General features: G+C 38.2%; 1 protein-coding gene across 4 annotated transcripts in view; it reads left to right on the top strand.

Annotated features, from left to right (window-relative positions):
* Positions 1–12,909, top strand: part of LOC126236821 (mitochondrial dicarboxylate carrier-like) — an 85,047-nt gene that overhangs the window by 21,966 nt on the left and 50,172 nt on the right. For all 4 annotated transcript variants that reach the window (XM_049946421.1, XM_049946420.1, XM_049946418.1 and 1 more), the window contains exon 4: positions 7,669–7,835. In XM_049946421.1, the coding sequence (XP_049802378.1) occupies positions 7,669–7,835 (167 nt within the window). The remainder of the gene's footprint in view (positions 1–7,668; positions 7,836–12,909) is intronic.

The following is a 12,909-nucleotide window of genomic DNA, read 5'->3' as shown; positions in this document are numbered from 1 at the left end:
GTGCCTACCTACTACTCAGTGCCTCCACTATATGGTTGAATCATGGTGTTTTCATTGCAGGCAAGGTTCACCACATGCTTGGTTTGCATCTAATTTAAGAAGCAGACTGGAGAAACTTCTGCTCATCTGTTCAAGTATTTCATAGAAAGATGTCGCATCACTGACATGAGCAAGAATTTCAGTCGGCATTCCTCAGTGAGTTACAGTAATAAATTGGAATGTAGTAACGATAATGTAATAAAACATGATGTAGTGGCATCTGCAGAACAATATTTATTGAACACAAGAAAAAAGTACAAGAAGGACTGATAAAAGTGTACTCACACTGATAGTTGTAGGGCAGCCTTGCCATCTGCGAAAGTTTTATAAAAAATCAGTATCCAATTCATAAATGGTTCTGAAGCAGTAGTAAACGTGGCATCCCAGTGGCATTTGAATAGTATTTGTCTTATATAAGCAGCATCTATGGCCAAGTGTGGCTATTTTTGCAGGGCGCTGCAGTTTGGTTGGTGCCTCTGCTTGACCCAAAGTTTGTAGTGACAGCAGAGAACAAAATTGCTAGCAGTAGCCGCAGCATCTCCATTGGAGTTGCTGAGTGACCTTATTGATGTCTGCACTGACTATACTGGAGCTAGTCTCAACAAAACAGTCTTCTGCAAACTAAGTGACAGACCACAACTCGTTTGCATGCACATTTCCAGTATGGAAGTATACTGTCCTATCCCGAATTTTGGAAAAAAAATACACAGGTTATCCTTTTTTGCACTGCCACAAGTACAACACCTTTGATTAACATAAAGTAACAGCAAGATATAGCAAAGAGGGTAGAATGTTCTGAACTCTTGTGTGCAGAGGTTGATGAAAATGTTCTGGAAAAGCGATATGGTGGAACTATTGTAAGGTGTAGATTCCTCTACTTATGGCATAAGATTACTGTCAATTTCAGGTAGAGGGATATTCTTAAGTTAGTGTTCTGGGGATACTTGAGGCGTCTGGAAGCAAACTGCAGTAAAATCACTTTTTCTCGAAAATGAGTTGTTGCCACCATTTTGTTCTCCATACTACTGTCTATCCGTTATGCCCATGAAACACAAACATACCAGGAATCCAGTCTACTGTACCAAATGTCAGTGTGTCCACTTCTGATTGCAGAAGCAAAACTGAGTGGATCCATCGCATGATGAAGTAGCAGAACTTGGTGTATCCTTAGCAAGTGCCATTACCTAAGAAGATTGGATTATGCAAAACTTGCTTTGTATATGTTATGTCTTTTGTCTGAATAATGCTGCTTTCCCAGCTTATTACTTCGTGAATGTTGGTTTTAAACCAATGTGTGGCAGTTTTGTCAAATTTTCCCTACTGCACGCTACTGTAAAACAAGAAACAGTAGCATACCAGCCGTTACAATGCCATATTGGTGAGTTTTTCATGGCTTGGCTTGTTTGTGAGTGCATGGAGAACATTTATGGTGTTTTTGTTGAATAAAGAGTCTTTTATCATTTTCTCCATAAATATGGATGTTAATGATGGAATACATGTACAATCAATTCCAAAAGTTCAGCAAAGCATAGCACATGAGGTAAGATTCAGTTGTCAACTCCCAAATTTTGTGCCATTACTCTGCATGAAAATATTAAGAACTTCATTATCAGCATATCTGTAAACAGTAATTTACACTGTGATGTGTTAGATTCTTCAGGACTTGATCAGCCTGGCTGGCATCTATGCACCTGGGTGTAGACGTTGGACGAGATGGTCGGCCTCCTTCTTGAGTGTGTAATCTAATCCTGACTCACATCATTTGTTGATTGTCTCTGTTTTTACAGTTAACTCTTTCAATAAGCTTCAAGAGGAGTAAGATTTACAATAAACTTTTTACTAACCTCCTTTCCCCGTAGTTGGCTCCAGTTCTTCCCGTCTAGGGGCTGATTCTTGAAGCTGAAATTTTTGACATTATAGGTTCTCATGGTTCCAATTGATATAATAAGTTCTGAAGAATTGCCTGAGTTGAATTTTTTTGTTTTACTAAAAATTTTACTCTCTCACATTTTTCTATATCACACTGTCCTTACAATTTCCACTTCAACAAAGCAGAAAATTACATTGGTCTTCCAAAAAATAAAAGCACATCCAAACACATCAGAGGCATGCCCACTATTACCTCACCCTATGGTACTAACAATATTACAAAGGGTGTACAAATTCTCTTGACACATTAATTTCTGTTAATTTCTATTAATATTTTATAAATGAATCCAGAAATAAATTTAATAAATTGCACTGAATTGCATAATTAATAACAGAAATTTTAAATGTGTCAAATATTTTGTAATTTCAAATGTTTCTAAAGGAAAATAATTTCAACTGCGCATTCAGAGCTAGTACATATCAATTGTAACAATGAAAATAAAGTAATTTCTTTTTATGGATTTTAGTCTGAAATATAATACATCGTGTACAAAATCATATGAAGTTCTTGTAGAAAACCAGCTGAGATATTATTAACCTATTCAAAATTTGAAAAAATATTTTTGGTATCTATTACTTCTGTTGAGGAAAGATAATGCTATTTAGAGGAGGGCATCATTTTACAAGTGGGACTCAATGTTAGTGGGCTACCGTGGCCTTAAACAGTCATGTCCGTGGTAGCTGCAACCTGCTAGCCACCCAAGTTCTTGCACTTGGGAGGGTTGATCTTGTGTAGTGGGCATCTTACACTGACGTGTTCACCTGCGCACTTCACACTTTCCTTGGGGAAGGTACAGTGGTGTGCCATGTGTCCCACCCCCTTGGCAACAGAAGCACTAGGGAGGGCCTTTCTTGTTCCCTAATGTTCAACAGTGACCTGAGTGTCAGCTACCCTCCGCATAAAAAAGAGCTTCTTGTTCTCACAGTTGCTGTTGGTGATCAGCAGTAGTGAAGGCAACTCTCTCTGTGTCTGAGTGGATTTGATGCACATCACTGTGCACACACCAGATCCGATGTCCTCCAGGGCTCTTTTTTTTTTTTTTCAGAGTTCAGGGCCTGTGTGTTTTGAGAAACACTAGAACACTGGCCTGACGTGATTGACTGGGACAGCATTATAAGCCTAGGAAGGAAGTGAGAGCTTTGCAGCCTCACTTTGACTTTTCTGAAATCTTCAACATTTGGAAGGGGGAAGTACACATTTTCATCTCCTGCGCTCCTCATAGTGAAGAATGCTGTTGTCCACTCTTTGAGCTGCTGCAGGAATCCTTTGTACTCCTCCTCAACCTCCACAGTGGTGCATGAAAGCTGATGCTCAGATCGCCTGGCAGGGAGTGCCAAATGAGAGCTGGCCATGTCTTCTATGGGTTGGTTTTTGGCCATTCTCATGGCCATCCTCTATCCAGCCACCATTGATTGATAACTGTTGGCGACGGGGATGATGGTGGCCACTTCTGTGGCCAGAATTTTTGGTCAAGTATAAGAATTTCTCAGGTTAAGTCACAATTACCTCACCTAGTGAGTAAAATTAAGTGCTCAGTGATCACAGAATAGTTTTCCAATTAAGAATAGATGTCGACAGTCGGTGTTGGAAGGATGCAGTTGCTGATGTCATTAAGCCACCTAGTCAGTGGCACTTCAGATTTGCCCTGTAAAACGGGTTGTGATAACCAGAAGTAAACATGGAAATGCAATAGTAAGAGATAAAGTGGCATATAGAATGGACGCTGCTGTAGGAAAAGGGAAAAGGGATATGCAAACGTGGCAAAGCAATGGAACCAAATGTTATCCAATTTGGAAGAGCCTTAAAACTAGCAAAAGTGGGGGACAAAAATCTTGGCTTTCTACAATAATATAATCTGTGCTGTCAACAATACAGAGGAGGACTCAGACTTTGAAATTCATCCAGAGGATAAGGTGTTGCCAGGAATCATCTTGCGAATGTTGCAGTTCCTCTATCTGTGCTTGTTGAGAAAACTGGAGAGAAATTATGCCTTATACAAGACACCTTTGTTGTTTCTTTTGTAAACCCTCGTCACCAGTTTTGTAAAAGCCTCATTGCTACTGCTAGTGAGGCCAAGTTGGCACTGTTGCTACGGTAGGCCGAGTTTGTGAGATCGTAGAATGGCTTCTGGTGAAGTACACCACTAAGACAATTTCTCCCAGCCACTATTACACACCTGTGCCCCAGGGTCAGGTAACAGGATTGGAGAATGAAGGTTCTACAACACTCCAACAAAGTAGTAACAAAGTCACACAAATTAGTTAAAAGGTTTACTTATCTTTTGACTTGTTGAATAATGAAGTCTGCAACACTGCTTGTAATATAACACAAAAAAGGTCCTGAATGGCTAAGTGCAGATAATCATAAGTAAACTTCACAGTACATAGAAAATGCAATAATAACTACTATCTGTACACGTCTAAGAGTTCACTAGATGACATTCTGTGTCTAAGTCAGACCTGGTCGATGATCTGTAACCAAGTGCAGTGAGAGCTGCTTTTCTATCTGCTGAGAGGGCTTCTGCCCATCATTGTCCAGTCATTAGTGGATTGTACTTAGCCAGCAATTGGCCAAGGCAAAGTTAATACTTTCATCCTCAGCACCTCCTGTGGTGCTGGTGCAACTTGCGCTAGTGGCGAGTCTCCATGGCACTGGCATCAGTAAGCTTCTTTGCACCTGTGGTGCTGTTGCCCGGGCTATGTCTTGTTCGGACGACACAGCAGCTTTCACTTGACATGTTTCAGCACTTTTTTGCCATCTTCAGTGGGTTTTTTGTTTACCTTCCTTCTTACATGAAGCTATTTGATATTTATGCCAGTAGTTTTGGATCTGCTATGCAATCTACAGCTTGTCACAGTTTTTGATGTTGTCATGTTCTTGCTTTCTTTGTGTTGAGGTAACACACTTATTTCTTGTGCTTCTGTCGTCACACATTGCTTTTTATGATTTATTCACTAAGCTTGCTTGGTGAACAAATCATGAAAAACAACACAAATAAAGTGAAAACACCACAACATTGAAAACTACGACAAGCTGTAAATTGCATAGTAAACTCAAAGCTACTACTATAAATATCCATTAGTTTCATGTGAGAAGGAAAACAGACAAATAAACCCACTGATGATAGCACAAAAAATGCTGAAACATCTCTGCTTGAAAATGAAACAACAGAGGTGTCTTGCATAAGGCAGAATTCCCCTCCAGTGAGTTGCACTGTAATTTAGAAGGTACAGAATAGGACTTACAGTTTGTGATGTTTTAACTACTTTTAGTCTACTGTCCGTCACATATTTGTAATCACAGTCAACTATAGTCATTAACTCAGTTTCTTTTCTCCTTTGTGCCAGTATTAAGGTGTCTTTCTACTGTTAACTTATGATAATATATACACATCCATCTTTACAGAAACAAAACTTTGTAGATCCGTGGGAACAGATGCAAAACTCGATGAAACCAAATTATTTTAAGTTATAACTAGTAAAAGAAAATCCGAATATTTCAAGGCTTGTCAGAAATACACTCCTTAGGTAAACACAATCTGTGATGAAAAGGCATTTCATATATCTGCCATACAAAGGAAGTAAGTAAGAAGTGTTTTGCATTTCCTAAAAAAAAAAAATGTTCGGATTCAGACACTGTGTTTTCCTTCTTGATGTACTAGAGGGGAATGATATGGGATAACCATTAACAAATAATTGATTCAGTACATAAAAGGAAATAATTAGAAATATGTGTGGGATTTACACTCAGACATCTTATGTTAATCTCTGTAAGCAGGGGAATATTAATTTCAGCTTCATAATACATTTATTCACAAATAAACAATCAGTTTGATTTTTATAGCAGTGGTAATACAATACTAAAAAAAAATTAACTGTGCTGTTCTCTAGTGAAACTAACTGTATTCGTAGCTGGTATGCGCTTTGGTAGTTTACCCAGTGAAATAAAAATCTTGTATAAATGCAGAGTAAAATACTTTTTCTTTGTCACAGCGGAATTCTTGCTTACACGATGAGTCAGCAGCAAACTTGTAATGAGCCAACATATTGCATGTAAACTACTCAAAGCAAGTTTTCTTGTCCTTAAAATTTGCATGAGTCTTTGATTAGAACTGACTTTCTCACTCCACTTTTGACCACAGGAAATCATTACAGCTACCTGTGTGGTGGTGGTAAAAGTAAACCCGTATTCACATTGCACTTTAGTAGTGTGTGCTGCATCTTCAGTTGTAAAGAGGACAGTGCAGTTACAGTACCTTGTACAGTCTGTCAAGTTGTGTAGAAAGGTCATTTCAAGGTTGGACCACATGCAATTTGTCACTTTATGGAAAGAAAGGTTGTTAGCATTGGAAGTTTCCCACTGAATTGGCAGACACCACAATGACATTATTTGAACATTCAGCCTTCATTGTGACACACAGAACACTGACGGTCTACCTTTATGTGGTAGCCTGTGGTCCAAAAAACACCAGCTGATGACCACTGTCTACAAATTATGGCCTGTAGATACCCTGAAAAGTATACAACAGAATTGCGTGCTACATTTTTGGAGGTAACTGGAAGGGCTGTGATGATACAGGTAGTACACAGCTGTCTCCATAGGATCTTTTTCACCTGTAGTGTCCTGTAGCAGTGCGGTATTTGAAAAAGGTGGACAGAAAAACACCTGTAATGGAACCTGGAACAGTGGCGTCGATGTCTGTTTATTTCTAAGCACAGAACTTGTCTGTCATTTGATGATCATCGTAGAAAAGTGCAGAGGCGGCCAGGAATCAATGTATGTCTCAGAAGTGCACTCGCAGGGAGTTGTCTCGTGTTCTGAGATCATGTAGGGATGTTGAACACCTCTCATCACCATCAGAGGTAATTTGGGGGCTGTGAATTATTGCGACACGTTTCTCCAACTTATTGTCCAACTCTACCACCAATATTCTATCAATGGGTTTATCCTTTAAGTAATAATGGACAAGCATGTTACACTCACTTAGTGGACAACTTCCTCCAGGAGGCAGTAATCAACCAAATGGATTGGTCTGAATTATTTGTAGACATGACATGAACCTAACTGAGCATGCTTGAGGGAAGTTGAAATGTGCATGGGATGGAGCAACACAGCAACACACGTTACAGTATTTAGATTTTTGTTTCGTAAGGTTTATTCTTTCATTTAATGCTCACCTTGACTCCAAGCTTGTATGTGTTTGCGGATATTTATGTGGTGCAAAACTTTTTTTTTTTTTTAGAAATGTTTTCGAACAAAATATTCGGTTGACATGTTCAACATTGTAATAGTTTTTGTGAATATGATCAGTGGAACATGACAATAAGTTACTAATGAGTATGATGTAATTTAAATATCATTATGTTGTTTGAAGTTTTAATGATGGATACTCTTAAATGTTATAAGGTTAATTTCAGTAAAAAAATTGAATACTGAATGCCCTGGTTTCGAATTGGAGATTCGCTTGATGGCAAAAGGAAAACTTTTTTTCTAAATACCAGAGTGTGGTTGTTCCCTTTCCATACTGCTTGTGATCTGTTTCATGCCTGATGATAGATTTTTCCTTTTTTATGTTTTTAATCTATTCTTATTCCAATTTAGAACTTATCTTTTACCATTAGTTGGAGGCATCTTCGGAGTAATTATCTATTAGTGCTATAGATGCATTGACAGCTTATGTGAAACCTAACTGATTTCAGGCTGTGAAGCAACACATGGACCCTAAAGGAAATAATGTTCCTTTCCACCTTAAAATAGGAATAGCAGCAGTTGGTGGTACAATAGGTGGTTTCATTGGCACACCAGCAGATGTAATAAATGTTCGTATGCAGAACGATATGAAACTTCCTCGAAACCAAAGGAGAAAGTTAGTATGTTTATACAGTGCACACAAATTTGATTATTTCCTTGACAATATAACTATGAGACAATGTTTTGTATAACATCATCAATATGTTACTGTGTTTTCATGACTTTTTTTAGCTGTTATCCCTAACTAAAGTAATAAAAGAAAAGCACTAATTCACTTTTGTTCTACAGTATTACTTTTATTGTGTTAACCAGTTTTCGGCTTACAGGGCCATCTTCAGACATTTACTGTGTATTGTCACCAAAGAGATTATAATGTTTGTAAGTGACATTGGAAAAGAAGTTACACATCTAGATTGAAGAAGAAACATACAATAAATAACATCTTTGAGAGTGTGGTGGTAATGCAGTGCAAAAAGTAAAAATTTGATCAGTAAATAAATATAAAGGGAGTAAACAGGAAAAAAGCTTTAACACAAAACTGGAAAAGTATTTGAATCTTGTCAGATGCATTTTGGTAACATTTGAGTGCTGCAATATTTTTAATTCACCTGACAATGGTGCAAAATGAGACACTCAAAGATATCCTGATTGGCAGTAGACATTAAATAAAGAATCCTGGAAGTATTATGTCGCTCCAGTCTCAAATACCGGTTAATCAAATTGGATTTCATTAGCATTTTCATTTGATTTAAGTTCTGGTTGTGGTCAAAACAATAAACACAATTAATTAATTCATCATTTGTACGCCTAAATATGCACTTTGCTTACCAAGTCCATTTTCAGTGCCAGATTTATTTAGTACATTGATTTATCTCCTAACCAATGCCATGGCACATGTTGCTGTTTGTTGTTGTTGTGGTCTTCAGTCCTGAGACTGGTTTGATGCAGCTCTCCATGCTACTCTATCCTATGCAGGCTCCTTCATCTCCCAGTACCTACTGCAACCTACATCCTTCTGAATCTGCTTAGTGTATTCCTCTCTTGGTCTCCCTCTACGATTTTTACCCTCCACGCTGCCCTCCAATGCTAAATTTGTGATCCCTTGATGCCTCAGAACATGTCCTACCAACCGATCCCTTCTTCTAGTCAAGGTGTGCCACAAATTTCTCTTCTTCCTCATTCTATTCAATACCTCCTCATTAGTTATGTGATCTACCCATCTAATCTAAAGCATTCTTCTGTAGCACCACATTTTGAAAGCTTCTATTCTCTTCTTATGCAAATTATTTATTGTCCACGTTTCACTTCCATACATGGCCACACTCCGTACAAATACTTTCAGAAACGACTTCCTGACTCTTAAATCTATACGCGATGTTAACAAATTTCTCTTCTTCAGAAACGCTTTCCTTGCCATTGCCAGTCTACATTTTATATCCTCTCTACTTTGACCATCATTAGTTATTTTCCTCCCCAAATAGCAAAATTCATTTACTACTTTAAGCATCTCATTTCCTAATCTAATGCCCTCAGCTTCACCTGATTTAATTCGACTACATTCCATTGTCCTCATTTTGATTTTGTTGATGTTCATCTTATATCCTCCTTTCAAGACACTATCCATTCCGGTCAACTGCTCTTCCTTTGTTGTCTCTGACAGAATTACAGTGGCACATAGCATAACAAAATATGAATCTTAGCATTTTTAGAAAACTTCCTCTCCAAACAGCTGATGTTTGCAAAAAAAAAGTAGAGGGAGAAGGCTAGAAAACTGACACTGAAAGCACAATTTTCTTTTGGAGAGGAAAATTTTTCTTGGAGAAAGAAAATAAATTGAAGCAACAATAACTTTGCAAAAACTAAAAGGGTTTTTTAGGAACATATAGAGTACTGTACATGGATATGGTCGTTAAGTCTTTTGGTTAATGGCTAGCTTTGCAGAAAACTGAAGGAGTGAGATTGTCCTCAAGTTTTATCACTGAGGGAGCAGTGCTGAGAAAAATACTACTCACATTAAAATTACTTTAAAATAGAAAAGTTGAGAAATTGATAACAAATATTATATTTAAGGAGAGAAATGGTAGGATGAAGTTAGTGATACCAAGTAATGTGTGGCAATGATCTTTACTTCAGTTACAAATTCTGGGCTGAGAGGCTGTGGTCAATACATAAAATTATTCACTGGTATTTTGTCTGTGAGTATGGAAGACATCTTTGGAAATAAAATAGCAGCGGCAGTGTAGTAACACATATAAGGCAACACAAACACACAGTTGAAAGTTTTTATTGATACTGAACATGATACTACAGTAAATTTGCAAATCAAAAACCCAAAGAGCTACCCCAAGAGAAAAGTACTGTCACAAGCAGAGTAACTCACATTCGCAAAGCACAGTTATGTAGGCAGTATCAAAGCTAGTGAGGGGCAGTTGAATGATAGGAGAGAGCTGGCTTAAACGCTGGCAGATGGTATGTTGGCTAATCACTATAGGTGTACTGCTTCCAGAACTGGTGAGGAGTGAATTGGAGTATTATAGGCATCAAATGGCAGGTTGGAGGGCTCAGGCAATAATGATGGCCACCAGTGTAATGGTGCTGGGCCTTAATGAAGCAACTTGAGGATATCTGCACAGAGCAACATCTGTATAACCAATCTTGGCGCACTGAGCTCAGTTGTGAGCAAAATAATGCCAACTTTGAAAATCAGGCAGTGCCCTAAGGAAAAATATTTATTCACAGGGACATTCTGGCCACCAATGTAATATGTAGCAGGGGATATACCGCCTAATTGCTTCAGTGCCTACAGCATTGCAGATGTGGGTGCTGGTTACAGGGAAGGAGTCTATCATCAATTGGGCTTCATCATCCAAAAGAGTACATAATATTTTTTCAGTGTCAAGTGATAGATGTGAGCCCATAGGTAAACGTGGTAATGCATCAGTGTTTGCATGTTGTGACAGAGTGAAAATGATTTTCATAGTTATATTGACTCAACCTGTGCCGTCTTATCCAGTAGCTGAGGAGGCGGTCCAAACAATGAAATAAGTGGTTTATGGTTTGCTACAAGACGGAACCTAACTCCATACAGGATTACATGGAATTACAGCTGGAGCCTCTTTCTTGATCTGTGAATAATTTGGCTGGGATGGATTCAGTGTTTTAGATATGAAAGCTATTGGGCATTCTCACCTGTCAGTTTCATAGTGTGACAATACTGCTCTTATACCATATTGGAAGGCATCGGTGGTAAGTAGAAGTTGCTTAGTTGGAAAGTAACCAAGTATGGGGCAGAGGCTTTTTTTTCTGTTTTAAGCATGTATAATGCCTTTTATCACCTATCTGACCAAAGGAAGGGGGTCCCTTTGTAACTTAGTGCACTTAGAGGATATGAAATTCATCCACTTGTGCAATGAGTTTACTGTAGTAAGTTACTTTTCCCTAAAGATCTGTAATTCTTTTATGTTGGTTGGTCACAGAAGTGCTTTGATCGCAGCAATATGTTTGTTGGTTAGCAGTTTTGTTTTGAGATTGTATGGCTGAGACATTCAATAGATGGTTGAAAAAAATTGGCTTTTGTAAGTTACATTTGAGACCAGCCTCTTACAGGACTTGGTAAAGAATTTGTAGAGTTTGTAAGTGTTACCGTTTCATAGCACAGCTGGACGAGGCTGTCGTCTAAGTTAAGCAACAAGGAACTGGCTGCATTAGTTGTCCCAAGTGTGCTGGCTATACCAAAAGCTAATTGCTTATATCTGAATAGTCTGAAAGGTGTGTTAAATATCCACAAGTTGCTGGGATGTTTAGTCCAGCTTCTGCTGCTGGAGGTATGTGCCGGAAGTACTGGCCGACCGGGAGTATAGCCAGTAATTCCTCAAGCCATGGAATAGGATGTGTATCTATGATTGAGCATTTACAGTAGCCTAAAAATACTCCCACAGAGGTGCAATTTTTGTTAATGTCATTTGTGATTGTCATGAAAGGTATTGCCCTCTGACTCAATTACTTCTGAAGTCATTAATCTGTTAGTTCCAGTTTTACTTGCTTTCACAGAGTGATCGGTATGGGTCTAGCAAGAAAACATTGAGGACATTCCAATGGCTTTATGGTAATATCTATTTCAAAGTTACTCTCAGGAATTCATTAGAAATCTGTTCTTATTTTGGTAAGGAGCCTATTCTAAAACAAGATTAAATGAATCACTACTGACAGAATCAAATGAAGAGAAGACGTCCAGACTGAAAAGATTTTGTGCTACTGTGCTATTTGCCACTAGGAGAGTTACATGATGATTGACATTTTTATATGAGGCTTTATGTTGTAAATTCACTTATGATGCGTCGTTTAGTGCAGGTCAATCTTGAGTCACTTAATTGTTGGTAAGTGGGTACATTGATCAGAGAGGCGACGGCCCTGTGTCCTCTTGAAATTTTATCGACTGATTCCCAATACATGTAGAAATAAACAAATTGTTTGACCCTGCTAATTTGGAATTAGCAACTGTCTGGATGGCATTAATATTCATTGATAATGTCATTTTGCTGTGTGTATGTTGTGTGCTAGTACAACAACAACTTTTAACATAACCTTCTCATTGAAATTTATCGCAGACATCCTATCTGTGAGAATGGTTTATCCTCGTATGCTGAGAAAAACATGCTGGGCAAGAAGGAAGTGACTGTTAGCTTTGATTGAGATATTTTGTTGTAATTAAGTGTATTTTACTGGGGAAATGCTGGGCACTTAATTGTGCATAAGTTTGTAACTGATCAGTGTGTCGGCTGCCCTGTGTCCAATTGAAATTTTATGAGTTGATTCCCAATATGTAAAGAAATAAATGAATTGCTTGTCCCTGCTAATTTGGAGCTCTCTAGATGACATTAATATTCATCGCTATTTCATTTCACTGGATTGTAAATTGTGTGATAGTACAACAACCATTTGTAATGTGACTTTCTCGTTGACAGTTATCTCAGGCTGCCCATCTGTGAGGGCAATTTATCCAGATATTCTGTGAAAAACATAGTTGACAAGAAGAAAGAGATTGTTAGCTTGTTCTAGCACATGCTGTGAGTGAGGTCCAGAGGAAACAGTTCACAGTTTGCTGCAAATAAACACTGTTTCCTGGTTGTTAGGCTTGAATGTAACTGAATGAGGAAGTTTGTTGATGTCCATACTCCATTTGCACTACT

Source organism: Schistocerca nitens, chromosome 2 (assembly GCF_023898315.1).
Source record: "Schistocerca nitens isolate TAMUIC-IGC-003100 chromosome 2, iqSchNite1.1, whole genome shotgun sequence".
NCBI classification, from domain to species: domain Eukaryota; kingdom Metazoa; phylum Arthropoda; class Insecta; order Orthoptera; family Acrididae; genus Schistocerca; species Schistocerca nitens.
This window is presented reverse-complemented; position numbering and strand designations above follow the sequence as displayed.